This window comes from Tenebrio molitor, chromosome 3 (assembly GCF_963966145.1).
Source record: "Tenebrio molitor chromosome 3, icTenMoli1.1, whole genome shotgun sequence".
Classification (NCBI taxonomy): Eukaryota; Metazoa; Arthropoda; class Insecta; order Coleoptera; family Tenebrionidae; genus Tenebrio; species Tenebrio molitor.
The window spans coordinates 19,421,175-19,448,612 of NC_091048.1; the positions used below are offsets into that span (position 1 = coordinate 19,421,175).

Sequence of the window (27,438 nt, forward strand, 5' to 3'; positions counted from 1 at the left end):
ATGGGGTTCCATCAAACCGAGAACGAGTTCTCGAAGATAACTTCAGAAACGAAAACGGAAGAAGCTTCGCCTTTGACAATGAGTAAACACACTGACTATTGGACAAGCCCATAATTAATTAGCAGCAAATATTCTTACTTATAAATATCTCCTTTCAATGATTACTTAACAATCTTACTCAATCTTATTTAAAGCCAACAAGTAACAAAAAAAGAATCTTTCTCGTCTTCAACAACTTCTTCTCTAATTAATCCATCTGAGAGCTGTAACTTTTCCTACAGGATTTCTGCGAATATAATTTTCCGAGCTGATTTTTTCGTGACGCAATTTTGTGGTTTATTTTATTATGGGTTTATAAACTGTCCACAATGAAACAATTTTCCATGAAGATTTATGAATATTCAAGGGGCATCTTCAAAGTACTGTAGACTTTTTCGAACTTGAATATGTTGCAAAATGTGAAAAGAAAAATTGCATTCTGCACACGACACATAGCTTCGAGCTACCATTTTAGGCCACTTAATAAATTATTCTAATTTATTACCTACAAGGATAATAATTGCGTCTCTTACGCAAGACTTATTAAACTTCTGACCCGAAAACTGATTGAAGAATTAGATAATCGCTAAAGAACCTCAGCACAAAAGTTTGTTGACGTAAAGTGCTCACATCATTCAAATATAAACAATAAGATTTTCTTGTTGATTATTCTTAAATCAGTTTGACGTCAACTACAATTACCAGGCCGTAAAAAATAAAGGAATTCTTTTGGTACCAACGTATAATTTGTATTGTGCTAAAATAGCTTTTTTTTAATTTAACACAATCCAAAAAGAGTTATAGATTTTGTCGAAGATAGCCTTTAGGTTAATTGCTTGTTCTCAATTCGATGGAAAACAGGTCCGTTAATTTAATCTAACTTCCTTTATTTATTGTTGCGTTCGAAGCCTTGTCTAAGTTATTCGTAAATTTCGGAAATGTTCTTCGTATCTGAAATCCTTTGATAACCTTAACAGGCCAATGGACTGTCGGAGACAGCCTTCTCTCGCAGTATTTATTAATTATGTTGTGGCAGATATTTAGTACACAGTGCATACCATTATTTTGCATTGATTTATTACCCTGAACTCCCTGAAGTAAGGAAAATTTTCCTCAAGAAAGCGTTACTAGAAACTAAGTCCAAGGGTTCACACAAATGTTCTAAACAGATGTTGAGGTCGTTGTCACCGTTGTGTCCTGTTAAAACTGTATTTATCAGATCAATATATCTTGACTTCATTCGATTAAAAGGATGACGTTCATAAGAAAATTAAAAAAGCGTTTCTGGGATAATTTATTGTTTTGAAGGATCAGTGAGGATTTAGACCCTTATTAATGCAAAGTTGGTGGACATTTTTGTATCGTCAAGGCTCTCTTGTGGTGCTTGACCTTTCGACGGAACTTCAAAGTGATCAAAAATGTATTAATTATTGAGGAAATAAAACTAAATTAGTTTTTGTGTATTACGACACCAAAAAATGTGGAAAATTTACACAATATCACTGAACTGCGGACATCACTATTAGGTAAATGTAATTAGGGATGTAATTACCTGTGTTTTAATTGTTGGAAAATTTTAAATATGTGCCTAATTATGTAAGTGGAGCTGGTGTAACAAAATCTTCCCATTTGCCCATTTGAGATAGGAATATTTGAAAATAGCTACAAATTATCACGTGCTAAATGTTAAATAATTATCAAGAAAATCGTTCAGTTGACTTAGTCATTAATTAAACATTAATTGTAATTAGTGACATGATTGGTAAGTTGTGGAACGCTGACGATTAAAAAAAATAGTTTGTGCGTAGCAGACGCGACAATTCACCGATAGACTGTAGACACGGATCTGGATAAAAATCGATAAACTAAAAAAAATAAAACAGGAAAGTAAATGAAGGACGGTAAGTGTGAGACACTGACACTGGATAATGTTTCCGTGAAACCGCTCTGGTTCCAAAAAAACGAATTTATTGAATCAGAATATTTTTTGCCACTACTGTGGCATGTTAAATCATAGTCTTCTTCAAAACAAACTGGAATGTTTGTAGTTTTGTTCATTCATCAGGTGGGGCGTGTAGCTGCCTGGTGGATACAAATGAAGTCAGACTTAGAGTAATAATAATTGAAAAATAAGAAGTAAAGTCTCATGTTTCCTCATCTCTGGAGTGTACATTCTGCAATAGCTTTATTGCACACATATTACTTATCCACCTATTTAAATTTAGGTCGAGTGAAGATGAAGAAAACATTTTTAGAACCCACTTTGTCAAATTATTATTTTAATATTTGATTTATCTTAATTGACCTTATGCATTACCGCTGGCAGCATTCAAAAAATTACCGTTCAGGTTAATTTGAAAGTTGACGACGTCGCAATAGTGTAGACACTACCTAATTATGATTCACCTTTCTATAAACATGGAATTTAACTCAAAGGAAGTCCTTGCTTGGGTAAGGATATGTCAGACCGGAAATCGACATTGCAGCCTTCTTAAACACTTTCTGTAACAGATCCGTAGGACTTGATTCTAGATATGTTAGTGATATTACACAATTAGCATAATTAATCTTGCAGTCAATTTATGTTTTAAACTTGACCTTAAATTCTGAGTTTTGGACAACTCCAACACACAATGGTAGAAATCAAACGTACGAATTCCACCACATTTCATGAGATCTTGTTTCATTTACAATGATGTGCTAAACCGATTAGGTACTGTCTAATAATAATAATTAGAATGTGCCGATTCTAATAGAGCAAAAGTGATACGCATACATTATTTCCGGTTTTCGAAAGTGACATTTTATGCGACGAAAGGTGGTGTGCATTGTAAAAATTAAACAACACTGTATATGCACAAGGTGATCTGATTAAATGAGCAGAGCTAAATTAGGCAATTTACAGTACTGTTCTATTCTGTGAATATACTACTCGCACTTATAGTTGGATTTGCATAAGTAAACAAGGTAACCACAACAAACAACAATTGTTGCATTCTTATATGTGGGTGGTATTATATAATTATGTGCAGTTTTCATCAGACAATGGCAGACAAACGTTGCTGATCAGCGATTTCATTTAACAACTTGTTGAATTGTGGCAACTTGACATTAATTACGGAAATTACACCAAAAGTTTGTCTTTACCAAGTACCACAAAACACTTTTTTGCAGTTGTTTGGTTTTATTACTTTTTTATTGATTAATGAGGTAATAAAGTAATGAATCTTAATAATGACGTGTGGATGTAAACAACAATAAAAATCTGTGAAATAGGTGGTCATACTTTCGCTGTCATTAAGTACAAAAACATCATATAAGGCCCTGTTTATTCACCTTCAAGTAACTTTATTCGAACGGTAATTACCATGGATCTACCAATAGCAGATTCTAAATCATAGCAACTACTTACTGGCCAGATAAATTTACTTGAAGGTGAATAAACCGGGCCTAAGTGATGCGGCTATTTGATTGGAAACTGCCTGTAGTGGAAAATTTTGATTATTTTGTACCGGTTTGAGTTGAACAGGAAAGAAGACAACAAGAAACGAAGTGCTGACGTCAATACATTTTTTGCATATTTCTTCAGGAAACAAAACAGATAATCTTCTTTTGTATGTTTAATTTTTAAATTAGACACTCACAAGATTGAACATGACGAATCTGGAATATCCAAAGTAACAAGCAAGGATGGAAATTTTTATTTACTCTTTTGTTGTTGCACTGTTTAAAACAACTAAGTAATGTCCAGTAAACCTCTATTCGCATAGGTACAAATAGGGCACTGGTTTTGTTTTCCCAGTGACTTTTTACATTTTTTTACATCTTAAAACATCAATCAAATTTGAAATTAGAATAGAAAAATTGTTTTTTGTATACGCTCCCAAAAATTGCTTTTTTACGTACCTACTCATTTGAGTCCCTAAAATGAGTCTTTTTCGGATTCAATCCCAAAAAGTTGCCAAAACAACTTTTCCGGATTATTTAGGTAAATAAAACATAATGGTTCAATACAACAATCTGGTTACTGTGGTGGCATAGTACCTAACTAAAATTAAAAGTTGGCATGGTAATTAAAAGTTCACTCTTTTCGAGAAATATTTGCTCTGATCACATTGTCATTAATCATAATTATACATAATAAGAGGTTTGAATGTGTTTTTGGGAGCTTTAACAAAAAAATGTTGTTTGTAACACGTACCTAAAAAGTTTTTGCGGACGCATCTGCTATAGACTCGGGTATCGCCTCGTCCGGAAACAGCAACGATTCGTCCGCAAATAGTGTATTTTAGGTATTTTACTTAAAATTTTAAATAAATAGATTTTTATCTAAAAGCAAAGATTCAAAACAAATTAAAAAGTGATGTTGGTGTCCTCTATGGAAATGTTACCTAAATGAGTTCTAGACATCTGCAATACCGACACAGTGAACACAACACAAAACACACAAATCACAGCACAAAATAACGAAGAACGTTTTACGTTTGTATGGCAAAATAACTTTTCTTGTTATTTGGCGGTGAAAATATTGAATCATGGTGAAACTAACAGCTGAAATAATTCAGAATTCTATGCAATACATAAATCCAGTCAAAGACCGTGAACTGGATCTTCGAGGTAAAATTAAGTAATGCAATAAATGAGGTTATGTTGTATGTTTTTTAGGTTATCGAATTCCCGAAGTTGAAAATTTAGGCGCAACCGGTGATCAGTTTGATACTATAGATTTTTCAGATAATGATGTACGAAAACTGGATGGATTCCCATACCTAAAACGGCTAAAATGCCTACTTTTTAACAATAATCGTATAGTGTAAGTTTTTGATTGTAACAAATCATGCAAGTGGGAAATGATGGCGTATTCCATGTTACAGACGCATTGGCGAACACTTGGAAGAATACATACCCAATTTAGAAAGTCTTGTTTTAACTGGGAATCATCTGGAAGAGTTGGGCGATATTGAACCATTGAACACATTAGAGAAGCTTACATGTCTTAGTCTCTTACATAACCCTATAACTTCCAAACAGCATTACAGATTGTATTTAATTTACAAATTACCACAACTAAGACTACTTGATTTTCGTAAAGTATCTATGAAAGAACGTGAAGAAGCTAAAACTTTGTTCAAGAGCAAAAAGGGCAAGGAGATCCGCAAAGAAATTGGAAAAAGAGCTAAAACATTTGTACCTGGAGGTGCTACCAACAATATCGCCAAAAGCAAAGGTAGAGAGAGTAGTTAAAGGAAGTTGCAGTTAACAATGAGACACATTTTCAGGCCTTACAGATGATGAAATTGCTAAAATTAGAGATGCCATCAATAAGGCAAGTTCTTTGGATGAAGTTGAAAGGCTTCAAAAAATTTTACAGTCTGGTCAGATTCCTGGTCAAGAGAGCATGAATGGTAAGTTGTTGATTTTTATTTTTGCTGCATGTTCATTATGAGTTTTAGGTTACCAAAATGGACAAGGTATGGATTATGAATGAGCTTTTCAAAGGTAATTTTCTAAAAATATTTCAATTTATATTTAGTTTCAATTTTAAGTGTATTATTGTTTATTTATAAATGGTTGATAAGAACATTGTACTACACCAGTTAATAAAGATTTGTGAAATGTACAGCAATACTGTCAAGGTTGAGAAGCGGAAATTTTCCTTTAATAATTATTTTTCTTAATAAAATTACATCAATTATCACAATTTATTTATTTAAAATCCAATACCAAAACATCCATTAAATAAAAATAAAAATTATTCATCAAAGGTAAATTTGTGTGTGTGAGGGATACATCCTAGATTTGTGCCTAAAACGTGCAAACTTGGGAAAACGTCGGTGAGACACATCAATTTTAATGTATCTGGACGATCGTTTGGGTCGATCTGAAGCATCAATTCGATCATTTTTTGCATCTGAAACCCGTAGAAATGCGTATCGATCATTTTTCTCCGTCCAGCCGCTATCGATAACACCACATTTGAAAGCTAAAAGTGGATACAATATTTTACTACTGCTAAAAACTGTCCTGAATCTTACCGTTCCCTCAAACATTTTTTCCATTGCACATAGTTCAAACAAAATGCAACCAAGGGACCAAATATCTGATTTGATGTTGTACGGCTTACCGTCGCATAACTCTGGAGCCACATAGTTGCAGGTACCGATGAGAGTGTTGGCATTTTTGTTACTGAAATTAAATAATTGTAACAACATATTTTGTCGTCAGATATTTACAACTTCATCAATATTTTGGATATGCCGAAATCTCCAATTTTGATAACATCACTCTGTAAACCCGTTAGGAAAATATTTTCGCACTTCAGATCTCTGTGGATGACATTTTTGGAGTGTATATGATTTAGACCCATCAGGATTTGGCAAAATAAGTTCATAACCACCTGGAAATAAAATTATGAATCTCAGGAACGTCATAGAAATGTTATTAATATTTTTGGTTTCGGTTGTTTTGTGATTACTTGTGGTGAAAATCGTTTAGGTCTGGATTTGGCAATAAATTCAAATAATGTTCCCTTGTTTGCATATTCCATTACTATGTACAAAGTACCAGCTTTGACGAAGCTATCGTAGTATTGTATTATATTAGGGTTGTTGAGGGACTTTAGAACGGCAACTTCATTTTTCGCCGTTTCAGCACATTCTCCGTTCAAATCGATATTGATGCGTTTGATTACAATTTTTTGTTGATTGTGTTTTCTTTCGCACAAATGAACAGTCCTGAAACAGTGTCATAATTTTTAAAATTTACTCGATAAAAAATCATACCCAAAAGTGCCTCGTCCTAACAAATTCAAAACGTTGTATAGATCCATTTTAAAAACCAGCGACACCCACTAAATATTTTGTGCTTGTGGCAATCAAACCCAGGTAAAAGAAAAACGTGTGTTTTTTTCAAATTTTTTTATTAAAAAAACAACATAAAAGTACTATCACATTTTTCTTTACTATTCGATTTATTTTTTAATGGATTAAAGGCAGCCATTCTTCGTCAGTGTTATGGAAAAGTTATGATTCAAACCAGTGGTGTCCTTCAGAACCGTGTCCTTTTGACAAAACTGCCATCTAAAAAAATTGAGTAGGGTTTTATAAACTTGTATGCAATAACCGTGGTGGTTTAATTTCAATGAATCAGTTGTGTACCTGTTGCCGTACATGTCCCTTATCACCACTTTATCTATGTAGATAGTAGGGATGTACGTGTTGTTGTTTTCTTCTTCAAGATCCAAATCAACGAAATTTAATGTGGCAGTGATATTTTTAACGTTATCATTTAACGTGCCGTAATCAGAGACCGCCAAGCCACTCATCACAGTTCCAGTCAAAATGAGGTCATCAGCACTGCAATTAATTTTTTAAATTATCTGTTATGCCTTAGTGTATTTTAGCGTACTCGCAATTGATGTGAAACGAGACGCTGTGATGAGGATATTGTAAATTTAATAAGATAATTCCTTTAATGACTCCAGTTTTCGGAGAAATATGAATCGAGGCCTGAATTTGTGTTCCTACGATGATCATTAATTATTATTTGTGCTAATTAAATATAATTTAGAATACCGCAATAGGGGGGTGTTGCTCTAGTAGCGAAAAACATGACTCCTTCTCCTTTGACGTCCTCACCGAAGCGTCCTATGTCATTTCTGTAACTTGAATCCAGAGCTAGGGAAGTGTTCGGTTTCGGCAAGTCGGGAAAACAGAATCCTCTCTCGAAGGATTTTAATCCTCCAGGACAGCTGAACGCTGTGAAGTCGCAACGGTTTTGGCCACCGGCAGCTTTATTGAGAAGGGTTTCTTGGAAGAGGCGCCAAGCTCTTATATGGCTACACGCTACCTCTCTGGATAAAGTTTTATCTAAAAAGTCAATAATTATATTATGTATTTAAAAGTACAAAAATTTTACTCCAAAAATATGATTTATAACTATAAATACGAATAAATGAGCTCTACAAAACGTAGTCCTCGGTAGTATAGTGGTCAGTATCCCCGCCTGTCACGCGGGAGACCGGGGTTCGATTCCCCGCCGGGGAGACTTTTTTTTATTTTTCTATATTACAAGTACATTTATTTTATTATTAGTACATTATTTTAATTTTTATAACTTACCGAAATGAGTTACCACCACAGATTGTTTGGTGTCGGTACAACCAGGTTGTTCTTGCCCACCATTTGGGAAAAAGTCAACATGTCCAATAGGTTCCCACAAACCAAAGCCATCAGTCACAGTCTGAAAAAATGATAACGGTCAGTAAAGATTTTGAGATAGGTACTAAGCTCTGTCAAGAAAATTTTGTCGACGATTGTAAACGTTTACGAAGACAATCTTTCTTGTTTTAGGGACAAGGGCAAGGGCGTAGCAAAGGGGGGGGGGGCAGGTGGGCCCGGCCCACCCCAGAATAAAAGTAAAACACATTAAAAACAAGATACATCTGCAATATCTATCTATCATTTGTCTGTGGTTTAAAATCTGACCCACCCCAGCAAAAAATCATTGCTACGCCCTTGGACAAGGGAAAAAAGAGTACCGGGCTTGCGTCTGTGTGAATGACATCAACAAGACGCGCGTCCTCCCTGTCCAACTTCTTGTGTTTTTCCTTCAGGTGGTTCGTTCTAAACAAAGGACTTGCGGCATCCAGTCCTAAAAGAATCATGTTCTTTAATTGTTCATTGTGAATCTCGCATAAAACCTGTAATTCGTTCAATTAAATGTCCTTTTTTCTTCAGAACTTCCGAAGAACTTCCTGCAACGTGCGCGCCTAACGAGAATCCAAGTAAATGTATATTTTCCGGTTTCAGACCGTTTTCGATCATTTTTAGTAGCAATATTCCTAATTGACGGCCGACTACTTCCGTGTTAGCCGCCGCCATAGCGTATTGAGGACCCCTGGCGCCTAGACTCCAATCCATCAAAATCACGTTGCAATCGTACTGTAATAAGGTGAAAATGTGTAAATTGACAAGCTTATATAAGTGGAAGTATTTTTGATAATTAATCGATTAATAACAGGTTAGATGCCAGTTTGAAACGAATCAATTAGGTAACATGCCTGACCTAGGTTCTGTGTGCTGAATGGATTGTATTTCAAGGACGCGGGCAATTTTATTACCAACTTTCTTTACAAATACATAATAATGTACGGATTACAATAGAACATCGTCACCACAGTTGCGAAAATTTTATAATTGCTCAACAGTAGGTACCTATACTGGAAAAAGTCACGATTTTTATTCTCGAGTGTTTCGCAATCCTTACTATAAAATACGGTAAAAAGGAATAGTATTTAGATTTTGCTTAATTGTATAAAAATCATCTCTGGTAGCACGTTTTGTGAGCGAAAGGTTGATTTTTGCTAGTATCTAGTAAGTTGTTAACCTTCGCTGTAAGTATTTTGGACTCAATTGGATATACATTACGAAATGCGAATATTGGTAAAATACCTATATGGAAATAACCCTATTACTATTTCTACTTTGTAAAAGCCATACTTGTTTGCTGAGTGTTGAAAATGATATAGTTGTATAAATAATTCAGTACCTCTATTCGAGGACAATTGGGTGAAAGTATATTTTAAGTAAAATTATAATAAAACAAGCGGTAACAACGGAAAAGTAATCAAGAATAGAATAGAAAAAGAGTATGCAAATATGGAAGCACTAAAACTGGCAGGTTTTCGAGCAGGCAGATCTACGATTGATCACTTATTCAGTGTGACACAACTAATTGAGAAGAAGACAGCATATGAACAAGAACTGCATATGGTTTACATCGACCTGAAGAAAGCCTATGGTATTATCCCACAAATAAAACTTTGGGAAGCACTAGAAAAAACGAATATCAGTCAACCTAATAAAGGCCGTAAGGCAGTTATACGAAGAAAGCAAAATCAAAGTGACCTACGATGGTACTTACAATCATTTATAATGACCCCGTACAAATGAACATTTTGAAAAGTTAGTTTGACTGATAGTATTTTACCGCAAAACGTTTTAAATGAAGCAAAACAAGGTATTAAATAGCTTAATACTGGAAAAATCAAAAGGCAGGTACCTATCTGAAATCATACGAGGCATTCAAACAATGACAGAATCTAAATAAGGTTACGACTGTAACTGGTTCGTAGTGTTAGTTATCTTTTTGTTTATGCAGTCAAAGAAACATAACCCCTCATCATTATGGACATATTACTTGATGCTGCGAAGTACGAACACAAAAGATGTCTGAAAAGCTTGCATTACTAGGAACTAATTAATGAATTAATAAAAAAGTTTTTTTCGAGTTGGAGATCCCCTCACTTTCGCCGCTTCACCCCCACGCCTTCGTCTGGGTTTATCACAAAGTAATTTTTGAGAACTGTTCCCAACTAAAGAAAGAAATACATTTATTTATACAATGAGTTTTTTTAACACTGAACATAGGGTTTTACATGCTAATTTTTCAACCCCCTGTTAACTTTTGCCCTTATGAAAATATTCAACCCAGTTTTGTAGTCAAGTTTTGGGATATGATAACGTATATAGCAACCATATACAGTATGAATCAATTGTGGGGTATTTCTGAATTTTTTTTGGATGCAACCCAAAATACTAATTCCACTTACCGCAAAACTGTCAAGACAAAGTTGACAATTCTCAAAGCAATGCAATCATGGATTAATGTTTTAATTTTTTTTAAATTACAGATCTAGTGAATGCTGGAATTAGTATTTTTGGTTGCATCAAAGACCATTTCAGAAATACCCCACAATTGACTAATACTGTATTCACGCAATCTTCCCTGCAAAATATTTTTAAGAAAGTTAAAAGTTTTTTAAAAATACAAACACTAAAAAATAAAATACTGTATGCACCACGGGAGATACTCATGTTTTTCCTCGCGGTTGACTTATAATCCTCGGGCCAAAGGCCCTCGGTGTGTAACCACGTCAACCTCAGGGAAAAATCATGTTCATATCTCCCTTAATGCATAAATATCTATATCAAGTCAAAAGTTGGGTTATATTCAACGAAGGCCAATTCACACAGTTAAATGTCAGTTGTGGCCAAGATCCCGTGTCCGGAATAGTACTTTTTTACCAAAGTGGCATTGATTGTTGGTATAACTGGCGCATGCCGCAAACAAGAATTAAGCCAGCTGAAGATTAATGAAATTGAAGATCTAAGATCTGCTGTTCTGAGTGCTCTGGTTAAAATACTTGACACTGAAAGAAAGAACCCACGTTCCTTCACAATTACCGGTGAATTTTATAAAATTTTTAAAAAATATGCGGCGCTTAGACTACCATATACTATGGCGGACAAAAAATTTTGAACGATCAAATTTTGGCATATCAAAAAATGTCATTGTAAGCTGCCCTTTACTGTTATTATGACGATTATAAATTGAAAAATTGACGGTTTGAAGTAAACGTCTATCAAGTTTATAATAATAATTTAGTGATACAATGCCAGCCGTATCTGAATTTACTAAAGCCAAAATAGTAACCCTTCACCAGAGAAGTATGTCGTATGGGCAAATTTCGACGAATTTAGGGTTATCGAAGGGCACTATCCATGCCATTATGCGGAAGTGGGAAGACACTGGGACGGTGGTTCGGCGTCCAGGTTCTGGAAGAAGCCGGGTATCTTCCGGGAACAGAACGAGGCACCCCCGAACTATCACCGAAATCTGTGCCTCTCCATGAGGAATAGATTGCTCTTGGTTGTACAACAAAATGGAGCAATGATCAAATATTGACTTCTTCAGTTTTATTTGTAAAGTTTTTTTTATTTTACACTTTTAATTTTAAGTTTAATAAATAAATGTTATAATTTGTTAGTATTGTGGATTGATCTCTACTTTGAATTTTTTGATATTTGCGTACCAAAATACAACCTGTTGGGTCGTTCTGTCTTGACGTAAATAGAACTAAATTTGGTTTCATCTATGATGAAGACATTCCTGATTTTGTGTTGATGCTAAACCTCTAAGAACTAGATAGGTATTTACGTATCTCCATTCTACACTACTCGATAGCCTAGGGGCTGCAGAGACTTTCGCAATTTCGATGGCAAAGACGAAACGATTAAGATTCATCCACGTTCACCATTCGTGAGCTGACACAGGCACACCAAAATTTTTGTGTTAACCTATGATTGACTATTCTGTTCTGTCACTGGTGACATGACAAGAAAGGCAAAAATAAAAAATGAGGTTAGTTAACCATAAAGCCAGTTTTACATTTAGATGTCAAAGGAATAACAAGTCGTTCAAAATTTTTTGTCCGCCATAGTACAATACATTTCTGATCACTGAAAAGCATACACTTAGATTTTGGCTGTGTAAATCAAGATTTACGAACACCTGATGTCACTGTCACTGTCAGTGGCAAATAATTCAAAGAATTCGACTTCAGTCGAAGTAAAAGTGTATGTACTGTCGTGAGTAAAAAAAAACTGGTCGTCAAAATCATGCTTTGACGCAATGGAAAATGCTCTATTGTAAAACCGTCTTAAATATCACAACCAATCATCATGTTGTACGACATTAATTGACATTGATTAATTAATTTTTTGACACTTTGTTGACGTGGGCATAATCAGGCAGGAAAATTTCTTTACCGGTTTCAGTATAGTTAAGGGTTGGTTTACATTCACAAAAGTTGGATGGTAGGTGAGTCATAACTGTACTAGTACAGTTATGCTGTAGGGTAATATTGCCATAGTGACAATAGTGACATGTCAACAACAATCAACAAATGAAGACAATATCTAACTTTATTCATTATTAATTCAAACAATCGGAACTAAAAACAACAATAATTACTTAAATAGACGGAACTCTGCCATAGTAAAAGTGAACTGCACTTCATAGCATGGGGCATCGGGTAGTACCTACGTCCATAATGATGAGGGGCAGAGGGGCTATAGTTTTTCGACTCTATAAACAAAAAGATAAATACGCTACGAAACTAACACTATGAGCACTTACCAGTTCATGAAAATACGCCAACATCACTGTCATTTACACTTGTAACCTTATTTAGATCCTGCCCTTGTTTGAGTGTCTCTATGATTTCAGATAAGTACCTCCTGCCTTTCGATTTTTCCGGTATTAAGCTATTTAAAGCTTGTTCTTCTTCATTTAAGACGTTTTTCGGTAAAACACTATCATTCAAACTCATTTTGCGAAATGTCTGTTTGTATAAACAAGCAAATGTAACTATGACACTCGAACATATCATGCAAACGCGATCAACTCAATCTATTTGTGTGTTTGGATTTAATTGTTTTAAATTCTCTTCGGCTTATTCTGAAACCGGTAAACTATTGAACAAACCGCGGATGTTATGAATCATAACAACCTTAGATGTCTTAAAATCCTCGCTCTACGAGCTCGGATTTCAAACCGACATCTGCGGTAGTTATGATAGTCATAACATCGCTAGGTATGTTAATAGCTATTATTTGTGATAATCTAACCAAATTTTGAAATGACATTGACGACCAGAATTTTTTGCTCGCGACAGTACAATGACAAACCAATTAACTGAAATCCAAAAAGTTGCCATTATTGCCAAACTGGAAGAGGGCTGGTCGATCAGAAGATTGGCGATTCATCTAGAATCTAGATCTTAATGCGAGTACTGTAGCAAGAGTGAAAAAACGATGGGAACCAGATGGGACCTTGCGCCGAAAGGTTGGGTCCGGAATCTCGTCCCACGGCATGTAGGGGAATTAAAACTTCAGATTTAAAAAATTGTGCAAGTGCCAGGAAAGCATTGCTTTCAAATGAGTGTAAGCAGTCGAGAGTTGTGTTTGCGCTTAATTATGTATGTGTATCGAGATCCGAATTTTTGGGAACGAATTGTATTCACAGATGAAAAAACATCCAAATAGTGCAGTGACGGGCGTATTCCTGTTTACAGACCACCAAATTCAAGAGTTGAAGAGCAATATGTTAGTGGCCTGGCGTTTGTTGGAGAATTGGTGCGAGGTTTAACTCTGATAATGTTACCATCGGTAAATCAAATTTATGACGAAAACAATTTTATTTACCAACAGAACAATTGTTCTGTCCACACCGCCCGCACAATTCAACAATGGTTTGAACGGAACAATATTAGAGTTTACCATGGCCGGCGAATACCTAGTCCTGATATGAATCCCATTGAAAATGTATGGGGGTGGTTGGTAAAAAAAAATTACAAAAGGAATTTTCGTCCCAAAAATCAAGAAGAGTTATGGGAAGCCATTGAAACAGCATGGGAAGATCTTGATTTAAATGATAACATTTGTCGGAATTTAATTCACTCAATGCCAAGTAGATTAGAAAAACTGATTGAAAAGAATGGAGCCCTAATTAATTACTAACAACTTGTTTTTATATTTAATTATTTATTGTAAAATTTTGTAGAATTTTGTTCTGTTGTCTAATGTTACTGTTATCAAAAAATGTGTTCTATTGTCTAATGTTATTGTTATCAACATTATATGTATTTTTTATTTTCATGGTTTATTGTGGATTTTTTTAAGTCTGGTATAATGAAAATTTGTTTGTAAATTCTTACCTGATAACTTAAAATGGGTAAACATGGAAACAAATATCAAGTAAACTTACACAGCCAAAAAATTGCAAAAATCTCTCTCAAACTTGTATGCTTTTTCCGTGAACAGAAGTGTACAAATGAGCATCGTTTCTTTTTAAATTATCAAAACCAAAAATGTGCTAGACAACCGGTAGATGTGAACAAACTTGGCAGCATCCCTAAACAAATAGCCATTTATTTAAACCTTAAAAATCCAGAACTATACACAGGATATTGTTTTCGCCGGTCCTCGGCTACCATTCTTGTTGATGCAGGTGGAGACACTTAAACTTAAACTCTTAAAAACGTCACGATGGATGGAAATCTACTGCTGTTGTCGAAGTATATATTGATGAATCAGTTACCAATAAAATGCAACAGAACAGAACCGGAAATAATCGATTCCTTGCCTTCACATTCTAAGATTCAGTATCGACATCATACACTGACACATACTCTCAAGTCTAATTCTTTAAGAAACCCCATTTTCAGTAACTGTCAAATTATGTAATAATCTGACCATTAATTTTATTGATTCTAAAAAATAAATATTTTTGCAATAAATGACTTTTTTCAGTGTCGTAGGAAAAATAGTGTACAATATTCGCTGGAAAGTGTCTATCGTTTGCTCGGCTGGAGCCTCGTGCGTCAAGATTCTCACTTGCACGATATCATTTTCCATTCTCGTTATACCATAAAAGCACCCATTTCAATGACCAAGGTACTTCTCATAATTTCATAGGTGATTCGGTTATCACCTTTTATTATTCTTCGAAGAGCAATTTCTGTTTTCTTTAATAAAAACAAGAACTAAATTTTTTCACTTATCTATCGGTAAGTGAAATCTTTTCAAACTTAAATGTATTGTATTGGTGTTTAGTTGGCAAAAACAAACTGAAGTGCCGTTCGACGCGTTGTTTCTCTGTGAAAAAACTTTGAATAAAGTACTAATAGATTCAAAATTTCTATGATAAATGTAATTGTACTATGTAACATCTGTTTGTAGAAAATTGACGATAACAATTACTCCAACCACACTGTAACCATCAATTGACAAAACAACAAGCAATTGTTTCTAGTCTATTTAATTCGGTGGATGTTACTATTATTATTTTGCAAAAAATTTCGGTAAAACCTTGATATTACATATTAGATACTACCTGAATATTTTTTTAAATGGCATTTTCATTTAATATTTACGCGCACTTAATGTTAATAAACCTAAATAATTTTAATTTTTAAAATGTAGATGCATTATTCACTTCCATTACTTATCCCACTAATTTTTAGTGGGATAAGAACTTCATTACCGCACGCATTTCATTATCTCACTCAGTGGGATAAATGAGTTTCATTACCGCACTCAGAGGGATAAATGAGTCTCATTACCTCACTCAGTGGGATAAGTAATTTCTTATCCCACTAATGCCCGGTTGTATCGACGTTCTTTATTTTTAAACCAAGGTTAAAAACAATTGTTGCTACGTTTTTAATAATTGTAACCAAGGTTTTAAGCTCTTCTTAATTTTAAACTACGACGGTGCAATCGGCTATGAGTGCGGTAATTAAACTCATTTATCTAATCCCGTGGGATAAATGACACTTATCCCACTCATTTGAGTGGAATAAGGAACTTCATTACTGGACGTCTTTCATTACTCCACTCAGTGGAATAAGTGAGCTTCATTACCCCACTCAGTGGGATAAGTAAGTTATTATTCCACTGAGTGGGGTAATGAAACTGGCGGAAATAAATAAGATTTACCTTTTTTTTTTAATTCGGGGCGGTCTTAGATAAAACTCGTGTGATTACAGATGAACTCGGGCTAACGCCCTCGTCATCTGCAATCTTCACACTCGAATCCTGTAATATTGCTTTTATCCCACTAATTGTGTAAATAACTATTATCCCACTGGCGAAAATCAATAAGATTTACCTTTTTTTAATTCTACGCGAGCTTAGATAAAATATTGTACATAACACGTGGGCTAAAGCATATTACAGGAAACTCGTATGAGTACAGATGAACTCTTCACACTCGAGTACTGTAATATTGCTTTTATCCCATTAATTATGTAAATAACTATAAGTTTAAAATCGAATGACATTTTGCTTTAAAAATAAATATGAAAATGATTTTTTTAGCTGCTACTTTTCGATAAACCAATCTTGTTTACGGTTTAAAGCATTAAACGAAAATTATGTAAGTACTTATCGATTTCTGTATTCACTTCTAAATACGTTCCTGAACCAGAAGAAGAGTACACCTTTATTAAATGTTGTTTCTACATGACCTTTAAAAAAAATGTTTAGTTTCGCTTTCTCGATGATAAAAGAATCATTCATTTAAGTAAAATTCCATTGAAAAACATAATGAAATCCATGAAAATGATGTAACAGGCATTTAATCAGTAAAATTCTTGTTACATAACGAACGACATTTGTCCATTCAAGTAGACAAATTAGCGGTAAATGATTTGGTATTTCATCTTTGGTTAAATGGTTACGAATCATCGAGGGCGTTAAAAGAAAGTGATCGCCGATCGGCAACACAAAAGAAGTAGGATCATTGTTGTTTTTATGAAGTAAAGATTAGTGTCATTTTACAAATAATGTTTGTAAATTATGTTAATGATAAATGTTAACGTTTTCAAGTCAGTTCGTAATTTATTCAGTTCTTAACAGGCACTACGCACAAAAAAATAAGCACCTGAATACATATCTTAAATGTGCAATTTCTAGACAATCCGAATGTCTTGCCTTTATAAATTAAGGCACCAATATTTCTCATTTTGAAATGAAATCAAATCAATAATAATTATTAAATACTCACGATTTTCAGATAAGTGTTAGCTCCGATCAGATTTCCAATATCGTTCCATTTCCCCATATACCCGTGGATAATCATCTTCATCGGCAGCGTATAATTAAATGACGAATTGGCAAGCGATTTCCCTTCGTCGTCGTAATTGAGAATCTCCGGATGTGACAAATTTGTACTTCTCTTGAACAAATAAAACTTGGTACCCAGCACATCCGGATTTTCGGGTACTTTCTGTAACGGTGACCTTTTATGAGGCAGCTCAAAGCAGCCAACGATATCTGTAAAAATCACTTTCACAACGTGCCTTTTCCGGAAATGTAATATTTATAAATGGAAAATTGCGGAGGTTTTTACAGTGATGAGCGGTTCCTATAACAACAACACGAATTCGCTCTTCGCTTACATAATTATGTACGAGATGATTCCGGTTCAATATACTTCGTGAGACGAACCGAAACAGGAAACATTTCTCTACGGTCTAGTTCAAAACAAACAAATAGGAAGTTTAACAAAAGACAAAAACGTTGCGTCACGACTTGTGTATCTTGTCGCGAAAATGTTACAGCCTGAAAAACACCAAAGCTGACCTTTGTCGTTTCCTCATATTCATTTGTTGTTTGCGTTGTGTTGAAATTTTAGCACGTGTTGTAATCTTGACTCTAACGTGACAACAGTTTAAACGAAAAAATACAGATTTTTCCAAACAAATCTCACCGTAACAAATGGTCTGCATTGTTCTCTGTTTGTACTGATTGAGCTTTTCCTGCAAGCGCTGCTTCAATTTAAATCCGGATGGTTTATTGAGTCTTCGGAATCTTGTCCTCTGCAGGAATTGTTGTCCATTGCAACAGAAATGACTTACAGCTATTGTTATTAACACTAAATACTTCGACACAAACATCGTTTTTATTCTTTATCATTCACGAAACGCACATATTTCAATTTCTCGACTTTGGATAACTCGCAGCAACCACGAAGATCAACTGAAACGCTTGAAACGATTTAATGTTGACGCCGGTTTAAAAATTACTCCTTCCACTTTCACTTGGAAAGCAATATTGAGGACTGGTTTAATCTTGTTATTCTGCAAGTATCAATCATCGAGTGTTTTATGCAGGTGGATTTCTAAAAGTGAAATTCGTAAAAAATATTTCGTAGTTCCCTCACCCTCATGGTTCACATCTAGACCATAAATGTGTCGCCATCCTTCTAGATTGTCAGGAAAAAACCATTTAAATTATTTAATATATTCAACAGTGAAAATATAATGTTCTTTAGATGCTACAAGTACTTTTTCTTTTTTAGTTCCGCTACAGTGACTTTAATTGACCACGTTGCTACATACATATCCTTCCGAAACCATCCAAGTTTAATGAATATAAGTTACGCTGAAATAAATTAACCTTAACCTTAGAAAAAATGTTTATGTATAACATTTGCGCCACTGCGGCAATTCTTACTATTAGTTTTACTCCAGTTTACACATATTATGCAAATTTAATTTAACTGAGATTCATATCGCTATGATTTATTTATCGATGTAAATTCTGTATTTTAGTCGTAGGTATCTTTGAATACAACCAGTCAGCTTTCATTTACTTCAGTGCTATCCTGACACCTCTTTTTTGTTTACATTTCAATCCGGTAATGTTTTTGTTGTGTTCTTTAACACTGAAAGCCTTGTTGACATTTAATTTCATTAAATTCAAATTAACTTAGTGAAGATGAAAGCGCTCCTGAATCCATTAACCAGACAGTTCCTGCAGGAAGTGTTAACACAGTTAATTGCTAAATTTAATTAGCTACTGAAAATATACCAACTTTCGTTTCTCAGGAAAAATGTGGTTTATTGCTGCATAATATTTTATATTTTCTGTTTGTTCTGTTATTGTCTGAAATTTACAAAATCCGCACGTGGCGATTGCGAAAGTAGTGTGAAAAATAAAACAATGTGTGTGAACGGTGGTATGTATGTATATTTTAGGAAAGTAAGTATATGTGGGTGCCATAAAATAATATGATGAAATAAACAGAGAATATTTAGAATATGTTGGGGTTTAATAAACGGAATATTGCTCCACTGAATGATTTATTTATTCGTTATTTTGTAGTAAGTAAGTACATACTTACATATTAGGAAGGTCTAGCACTCTAGCAGTGCCACCTTTACTTTACTAAACTAAAGTAAAGGTGGCACTGCCGACTCTAGCCATTTGAGAAGCTAGTCTTCTTTGTACATATAAAACACACAACGTAGGAGTTTCCTAGGGTTTTTACCGTTTTTATGACGATCACGACTTTGCCATTTTCGCGGGTTTTATTTCATTTTTCAAATATTTGAATTTGCACGGAACTAGCGATACTGGGGTTTACATTACAAACTATTTAAAGGAGAACGCACACTTTATATGTAATTCTAAAGACCACTCAAATGGGGATATTTTGATATCAATCGACGAGTCTTGAAATGACGAATATTTGATATCATTGCGCCAAATGTGTAACTCGATTAATAAAGCGACAAAATCGATAAAACTTGAAATATTTTCCAACTGATTTCTGTCAGAACACTTCATAAAACTGTCATTTGTAGTTTATGGAGGATTACGGATTCGGCTATTCCCTTTTAAAGGCATTGTACTGGTTCAGTGGCATCTTTGCAATTATAGAGCCCGCACACTTTAAGGAGAACACGTTGGAGTCATCCAAATCTGTCCGTGAAGTTTTGTCCAGTGGCGTATCACTTGCGTTCAGAAATGGGGGCATACGTTTTTATTTGAATGATTGTGATACCGCTTTTATCAGTAATAACCTCGGTCAAATAACGAAATAAAAATTATTAAGTATTGAAAAGAACTGATTTTAATGCAATAGAAAACAACCCTAAAATCACGAAACAACGAAACGAACACTGGCAAAGCAGATCACGCCTCTGACGCCGCATGGCCGGTTCTTCCCACCCTAGAAATCGAAAAATGGACTCGACCAACGTAGTTGCGTCTGCCGCGCAACTTTATTGGTGTGTTCTCCTTAAAGTGTTGGCACTCTACATCCTACTGTGAACCCTCTTAAGAAGTCAATTGCCCCCGTAAATAACTATCTTTATTTATGGAGTCCCCAAAACTAACCCGAAAAGGGTATCTACCGCTCTCTTTCACACTCATACAAAGTAAATGGAAGTTTTTGATTTTCAATTATAGATTGCGGCTTTATTTATAGAGTTAGCGTTTTGGCGCAATGGTATCAAATATTTGTCATTTCAAGACGCGTCGATTGATATCAAAATATCCCCATTTGAGTGGTCTTTAGAATTACATATAAAGTGTGCGTTCTCCTTTGCTTGCATTTACTTCACAAAATCTGTGGCAACCAGGCTGCCAACTCAAATTTAACTCTCAAAAACTCCCCTAGGAACCAGGATCGAGCCTACTTTCTCTTATGGTGACATATAATCAAGGCGGTCTCTATTTTAACAGGCCAGGACACTGGCTGTGTTGCCAAATTTCTTAGTGGGCCATTCCATAGCATCCTGAGTTTCAAAAATATTGGGATTTCGTTAGAAAGTTGGCGACTTAAAACATCGATTTTTGTAATTGTTGCTCCTTTTTAATCCGAAATGAGCAAGTTCGAAGACGAAATTCAGATTCGGAACGTTTTTACTGTGATTTTTCATATTTGCCTGTGTAAAAACCAAAAAATTGTTTAACACTTTTCTCTCTCTGTTTTTCGTGAGACTGGTTTTTCAATTAAGGATAGGTAAAATGGACATTCAAAAAATTATAAGCGACTTTCAACAATTCCAACAGTTATGCCGTAAAAAATTATCAAAAAAAAGATAGTCAATATGAACACTTTTAACAAGCTTACAATCCAAATTGACGATACAGATATTGTCGAAGTGATGGCTAATGTAAATACAGAACATTATATCATTTGCGCAACTAGTATAAAACTCTGCCATGAGAATTGGTACGGAAACGGTACGTGCACTTAAGGTGCATTGAGACATTTGATAGAGATGGTCCCGACAGTAGCATTATTATATCTATCTACCTTCGAAACCCACTCCAACAGTGGACCATCGAATTTATAAATGAAAACGTAGAAGAAAGGGAGAGGGACCGATTACGGTTTGTTGAGATCCTCCGGGAATTGCAGGAGCTGAGGTAAACAAACATCTTAACAGTCATTTTGCAGGTTGTTCGATAAAGTGTAACCTGTTTTTGATAATTATTAATACAGTATTCAGTACAGATGGAATCTGTATTTAGTATTTTACAGTAAATTTATACAGACTACTTCACATGACCTTCCAACCCTAATGAAATTTAAATGCAGCCAGTAATACGTTATCCAGTTATAACTTGATATGTACCTTTATTTACTATGAAATCTGGACACTCCTGGCATTTTTGACAATCATTTGACTGTTCTTTTTTGTACGGTTGGTGGGCAAAAAAAACTGGGACATGCCAAATTTCTTACGTTTGTATCACGGCCTCCTAGATTAATAAGAGACTCGTCTCTTATCCGGCCTGTCGCATTCGATAAATGTCTGTCCGTTTCGGCTCAGGGACGCGAGGGTCGCGGGTTCGATTCCGACCCAGAGCGAAATTTAAAAAAAAAATTAAAAAAAAGGCTATATTCTGTCTCGTGATTCGGAAGTCACGTTAAGCCATTGGTCCCGGTCTATTGAGTTGGTCATCATGCCCTTCATAGATTTGTAAACCAGTCCTAGACTGTGTAACAAATTTTTTTTATTTCCTCAATAGAGCTCGTGATAACACCTTTTTCAATGCTTTGGTTTCAGCCGATAAAGGCTACACACCTTTAAATTTAAGTGATAATATAATTTCAGACATTGTTAAGCCAAATATACCTGACACAATAGCAAATATAAAACAGAAGTCTTTACATGGGAGATACTTTAAAGAACTGGAACAACCAGAAATTAATATTCAGGCCTCTCATGCATGGCTTAAGAAATCAAATATTCACCCTGAGACGGAGGGTTTTATATTTGCAATACAAGATCGTGTTATAAATACAAGAAATTATAAAAAACACATATGCGGTTTACAATCGATAATTGATAAATGTAGGATTTGCGGAACTGAAGGGGAAACAATTGAACACATCATTTCTTCTTGCACCGTTTTGGCTCAAAGCGAATATAAAAAACGTCACGATATATTCGCTAAAATTATACACATGAATTTAGCTGTTAAATTCAATTTATTAAAGAATACACAACCACATTATAGTTATACACCAGAAAGTTGTTTGGAAAATGACAGTTACAAGTTATATTTTGATAGAACAATTCATATTAAGCATAACATTCATATTAAGCATAACAGACCAGACATTATAATTTTAAATAAACAACAAAAGCAAGCATATCTTTTAGATATAGCTGTTCCAAATTCACATAATATAACACAGACATATAACACAAAAATTAATAAATATTTAGAGTTGTCCGTTGCTATGAGAAATTTTTGGTGTTTAGAAAAAATTTCGATTTTACCACTTGTAATTTCAGCAACGGAAATAGTACCGCAATCTCTTTTTAAAAATTTAAAAATTCTGGATTTAGATAACACATTGGTAGGTATATTATTATACTCATGTCACATCGTGAGGAAGTTCCTTAACATTGACACAGAACATAATACACAACAAAGTCAAAATGCGGAGGCGAGACGCCGGTAATTATGTTGATAAGCACTGCACTATTACTTGATAGTAATATCCGTAATAGTGTATGTACTCCGGCAAAATTGCCGTGCCGCCGGTTGGAGGTGGGATACGATCATATTGAGTAACATAACTTCAGCCGATAATATTAAAAGCAAAATTTCAACAGTAATTCAAACATAAGTACTGTTACGTTTTAAAAAATTCCTGATCACACCAAATTGAATAGTCCGCGCAAACCCAAGCATTTCCCCCGACAACTCTTTGCGGAAAGCGCTCGCGCGTTCGAAAAGGAAATTTTTTTGCCGGATTAAAGAGGTTTCGTCTAGCCAGCCGTGAGTAAAGAGGGTGAAGGTTGGTGCGGTCAAATAGGGGTGTCGTTTCCGGAGCAGTTCCAGTCAGGTAGGAACGTGGAGGGAGAAAAGACTGGAGATGGCACTAATTCAAATAAGTGTACCGGCCCGAGAAAACTACAGAGTCATAAAAGGTTTCTGAATATAGGCGAAACAAATGACCGATGGTGGCGCTGCAATCGTGACAAATATGGCCGTCGTAAGAAGTACATTACGTTATTTCGTTTCTGTTTTTGTTATTGTGTACGATGGTGTACCTTAGTTTTGAGGATGTTTTTTCTTATTTGGAGACAGTACCCTCATCTCAGTGTGTTGGGAAAGGGCAGAGAGTCTTAAAAAGTGTAACCAGGGTGGTTTTATTTGCTCTGTGCCTGAAAACTTAAGCATCCATGCTTTATGTCTATCAACTTTTTCTTTTAATCCAAATCTGTTAAAATGTAGGTACCAATTTAATGAAAAACTAAGGAAGATTAAACATTCATATTGAATGAACTTTTGAGGTTATAGATTTACTTGTTAGTAATTAGCCGTTGACGATTGTTTTAAATACGTAGCAGGCCAAGATATTTTTTTGTTAGATTGCAGTCAGGTCCTGTCACATACTACGTGACAAAGAAAGGTAAACACCCAGTACTTATAGTTTTATTTCAATAAGTTTTTGCGGGCAAATGTGTTTTGGGTCAGATAAGAATAAGTAACTATTTTGAACCAAATAAAGGCACAAAGGGACCAGAAAATCATAGTTTGGATTGAATATTTTCCATATAAGTACAGTTTTAAAGTAATTTCAAATTACTAATGCCATAAAAGTGCTGTTGCAAAGGCAAAGTGGTTTTTTGCAACTTGAATTAACTTTAGTAAATAGTAAAGCCTGGATTATAGTGAACATAACAGAACCGTAGCCGGATCCGCTTTCCGTACCGTAAAGTTAAACTCTGTGCCAGGCAATGAAAGCTATTATAGTGACCGCAGACCGTGCCGCATCGTATTGTTACCGTACGAAATTTCGCCAACTTTTTGAACGCAACAGAACCGTAGCCGCATCCGCTTTCCGTACCGTAAAGTTAAACTCTGTGCCAGGCAATGAAAGCTATTATAGTGGCCGCAGACCGTGCCGCATCGTATTGTTACCGTATGAAAGTTCGCCAACATTTATCTTATATGGGACGGGTACCTACGAAAATGGCCTTGAGCTGTAACAAATAGCCAATCAGAATGCAGAATGTGAGAGTGGAGTGGCAGTGCCTATGGCATATAATGAGTAATCTGTCCTATGGTGCCGACAGCACAGCCCACAGCCCGACAGTTGTTAAAGAAACAAAGGGTAAACTGTTTGACATCGGAAATTCCCGTCAAAATTTCTAACCTAGTAACCAGTAACCTATTAGTTATTTATTTAACGAGTTCGTGTGTAATTTTGGCTTTTTTTGGCATGAGTGGACCAGTTTAAAACTCGAGTGAAACGAGAGTTTTAAAGGTCCACGAGTGCCATAAAAAGCCAAAATTACACAAGAACGAGTTTAATGCAACGTTTTTTTGTTCGACGAGCCCCTTAAAGGTTCCATATCGCTAAAAATCTTTAAAATTAGCTTGACGTTTCGTTTTGACAAGTTGTCAAATTTATCAAAATCCGTTCACACAGGAGAAAATTCTCAAATTCTGAGAGTGTCGAACAAAAATTAGTAGTTTATTTAATGAGTTTGCGCGTAAATTGGGCCTTTTTTGGCACGAGTGGACCATTTTAAAACGCGAGTGTAACGAGCGTTTTAAAGGCCCACGAGTGCCAAAAAAGGCCCAATTTACACACGAACGAGTTGAATACAACGTTTTTTGGTTCGACGAGCCTCTTAAAAGCTCCAAATCGCTTAAAATCTTTAAAATTAGCTTGACGTTTCGTTTTGACAAGTTGTGACATTTATCAAAATGCATTCACAAAGGAGAAAATTCTCAAATTCTGACAGTGTTGAACCAAAAAATAATTTTATTGCCACGAGGTATATTTGTGGCTATAACAAATAACTAAAAAAGCAGGTTACTTTAATTTAACATGAGTCGTGGTAAAATTGTGGCAATATTGTTAGAATCTATTATCTTATATTATTTACGTTTTTTTTTAACTTTTATAGAACAACCAAACCTGGGCACATTGATTAATCTAGTTGCGCTCGTTCCGAAATCTTGCCTTCTCTCAAAATAAAATCTTACTTTTAACACTTATATCACTAAACTAAACTATATTTTGTACCTAATTTAGAATTTGTCATACTCTCGTGTCAAAAATGGATTACTCCCTAGGATTTAGGGATCCAATCAGCTTTAATTAGGTTTTCATTTCCACAATGAAAAGATGTTGTTTCTCCACAGTTGGGTTAAAATCAGAAACGTTTTTTGTTGAAGGGATGGCTTTATAATATAATAATTTGTTATGGCCCTTTTCTCTCGCGCCAATAGAACCACCACAGTTCGTTTGAACTTTCCATTTTAAACTTTTTACAAAATGCACTTAAATAATTTTGCAATTGACAATGTCTATTTAAACAAATGAATAGTTTGAAAAATCAAAAAAATAATAGATATCAACCGGGCAATATGAAAATAACTAGTGATTTAACCAACCTAACAACTGCAATTTTGATTTTGACAGTCCAAATGTTTTTTGAATGGACTTTATGCGAGAACAGGCATGGGACGAAATAGGAAGGACCCTATCTACTGAATATAACATTTTAGTGGGAACGCCTCATCAGCAACAATGACATACGGCAATTCTATATCCGTTCCTGGAAGTTTTTCACTTCCCAACATTTTTATTTGCTTTGCTAAATCTGTCAAATATTTACTGGTATTAAATAGGTATTACATAAATTATTATTAATATTACTTTATGTCTTCTGGGATCTCTCTGGCTTCTCAACAAAATACGAATTGGAATAGCATAACCTACAATATTTAACATGAAATCTGTCAATACCTTAGGTAGGGGTACGGCAACGTTACGGGTCACTCTAACTAGAGCTGGTGCGTTATCTCTTGACACGCGAGTAAAAGTTGCGCAGAAGACCAAATTCAGGGGACTAGTCCCGAATGGCTCCCACCTGTTCTAAAAAATCGCCGTTGTTGAATTGCTGCTGAACCGATCTTTGCCGATTGTTCTCCTTCTCCCTGCTAAACTCCTCCCACCGCGCACCTCGCGTGTCAAGAGATAACGCACTAGCTATAGCAACGCATTTTTGCGGGGACGTTGCGATTGCGGGGAAGGGCACGGTTCGGGATACGGAAGCGTTCCGGTCACTATAATCTAAGCTTAAATACACATGTAACAACCACGAGGTATACTTCACCAAGTAATTCAACCAGGTTCCGCCAGAGGTCACTTTAGAACATTTCGATTAAGGTCACTAAATCAACACACTACGTGTTAAGGTAGCGCCATTAGTGATTTTATATATCTATCGTTGTCGCACAATAAACTCTATCTGGGGATAAACAAAACAGAGTCACGTTTGAAAACTTTGAAGTGTCACTAACTGTCAATAATTGTATCTTGCTTTTCAAGGCCCAATTCACTAGTTATCTCGTTAAACATCTATTCTCTTTGTTTTAAAAATGGTTTCAATTGGTTTTTCTCTGTTCTCGTTGTATTTTTCGTTTGGAATCAATTACGTTTCTTTAAATAAATTACTATGGTCAGTAATAAGTGTTGTATTATGGGTTGTTCAAGTTCAACAAACCGTGGATCGAAATTGTTTAATGTTCCGAATGGTAAGTTATTTTATTTTTTATGGTCTTAACGTGATTGACGTTTGGGTTTTAGGGACAAAGAATATTATGCGAAGACAACAGTGGCTATTATTTTGAATGGTGTAACTACGCTCAAGAAGTGCTGATCAAGCTTGCAATTCTAACAGGCAACTCTTCAAAAATAAAGATATTTCAACTGGTA

The 27,438-nt window shown here is 35.0% G+C and overlaps 3 protein-coding genes, 1 long non-coding RNA gene and 1 other non-coding gene across 5 annotated transcripts; 3 read left to right on the forward strand and 2 right to left on the reverse strand.

Moving 5' to 3' along the window:
• Nucleotides 1–4,459: 4,459 nt before the first annotated feature.
• Nucleotides 4,460–5,659, forward strand: U2A (small nuclear ribonucleoprotein polypeptide A'-like U2A). The gene is made up of 5 exons (XM_069040841.1): nt 4,460–4,656; nt 4,705–4,852; nt 4,914–5,266; nt 5,319–5,444; nt 5,493–5,659. Exons 1-5 carry the CDS (start codon nt 4,575–4,577, stop codon nt 5,525–5,527), a joined length of 744 nt encoding a protein of 247 aa, XP_068896942.1. The 5' UTR covers nt 4,460–4,574; the 3' UTR covers nt 5,528–5,659.
• Nucleotides 5,660–5,727: 68 nt separating this feature from the next.
• LOC138125496 (serine/threonine-protein kinase Nek8-like) lies at nt 5,728–6,956 on the reverse strand. Its single transcript, XM_069040840.1, has 5 exons — nt 6,822–6,956; nt 6,515–6,773; nt 6,276–6,436; nt 6,075–6,225; nt 5,728–6,022 (listed from the first exon to the last, which is right to left on the reverse strand). The coding sequence occupies exons 1-5, from the start codon at nt 6,866–6,868 to the stop codon at nt 5,792–5,794; spliced, it is 849 nt and encodes a 282-aa protein (XP_068896941.1). The 5' UTR covers nt 6,869–6,956; the 3' UTR covers nt 5,728–5,791.
• Nucleotides 6,957–6,977: 21 nt separating this feature from the next.
• Nucleotides 6,978–18,489, reverse strand: LOC138125494 (pancreatic triacylglycerol lipase-like). The gene is made up of 9 exons (XM_069040837.1): nt 18,157–18,489; nt 17,452–17,720; nt 8,741–8,981; nt 8,579–8,691; nt 8,160–8,280; nt 7,614–7,907; nt 7,447–7,561; nt 7,197–7,394; nt 6,978–7,118 (listed from the first exon to the last, which is right to left on the reverse strand). Exons 1-9 carry the CDS (start codon nt 18,341–18,343, stop codon nt 7,025–7,027), a joined length of 1,632 nt encoding a protein of 543 aa, XP_068896938.1. The 5' UTR covers nt 18,344–18,489; the 3' UTR covers nt 6,978–7,024.
• On the forward strand, nt 8,013–8,084 carry TRNAD-GUC (transfer RNA aspartic acid (anticodon GUC)). Its single transcript has one exon. It is a non-coding gene; the product is annotated as a tRNA-Asp (tRNA).
• An 8,467-nt stretch (nt 18,490–26,956) lies between the features above and the next one.
• LOC138127169 (uncharacterized) lies at nt 26,957–27,438 on the forward strand. The gene is made up of 2 exons (XR_011158133.1): nt 26,957–27,257; nt 27,310–27,438. It is a non-coding gene; the product is annotated as an uncharacterized lncRNA (long non-coding RNA).

Bases quoted from the DNA above. Each gene is read 5' to 3' on its own strand.
- U2A (XM_069040841.1), top strand. From the start codon at position 4,575: ATGGTGAAACTAACAGCTGAAATAATTCAGAATTCTATGCAATACATA. The intron at 4,657-4,704 runs GTAAAATTAAGT...TATGTTTTTTAG, and splicing joins CCGTGAACTGGATCTTCGAG to GTTATCGAATTCCCGAAGTT. The intron at 5,267-5,318 runs GTAGAGAGAGTA...ACACATTTTCAG, and splicing joins CAATATCGCCAAAAGCAAAG to GCCTTACAGATGATGAAATT.
- LOC138125496 (XM_069040840.1), bottom strand. From the start codon at position 6,868: ATGGATCTATACAACGTTTTGAATTTGTTAGGACGAGGCACTTTTGG. The intron at 6,774-6,821 runs GTATGATTTTTT...ACACTGTTTCAG, and splicing joins TTAGGACGAGGCACTTTTGG to GACTGTTCATTTGTGCGAAA. The intron at 6,226-6,275 runs GTTGTAAATATC...ATTTAATTTCAG, and splicing joins ATATCCAAAATATTGATGAA to TAACAAAAATGCCAACACTC.
- LOC138125494 (XM_069040837.1), bottom strand. From the start codon at position 18,343: ATGTTTGTGTCGAAGTATTTAGTGTTAATAACAATAGCTGTAAGTCAT. The intron at 8,281-8,578 runs GTACTCTTTTTT...TCATTTTTTCAG, and splicing joins TTCACACAGACGCAAGCCCG to ACTGTGACTGATGGCTTTGG. The intron at 7,395-7,446 runs GTACGCTAAAAT...AATTAATTGCAG, and splicing joins TCGTTTCACATCAATTGCGA to TGCTGATGACCTCATTTTGA.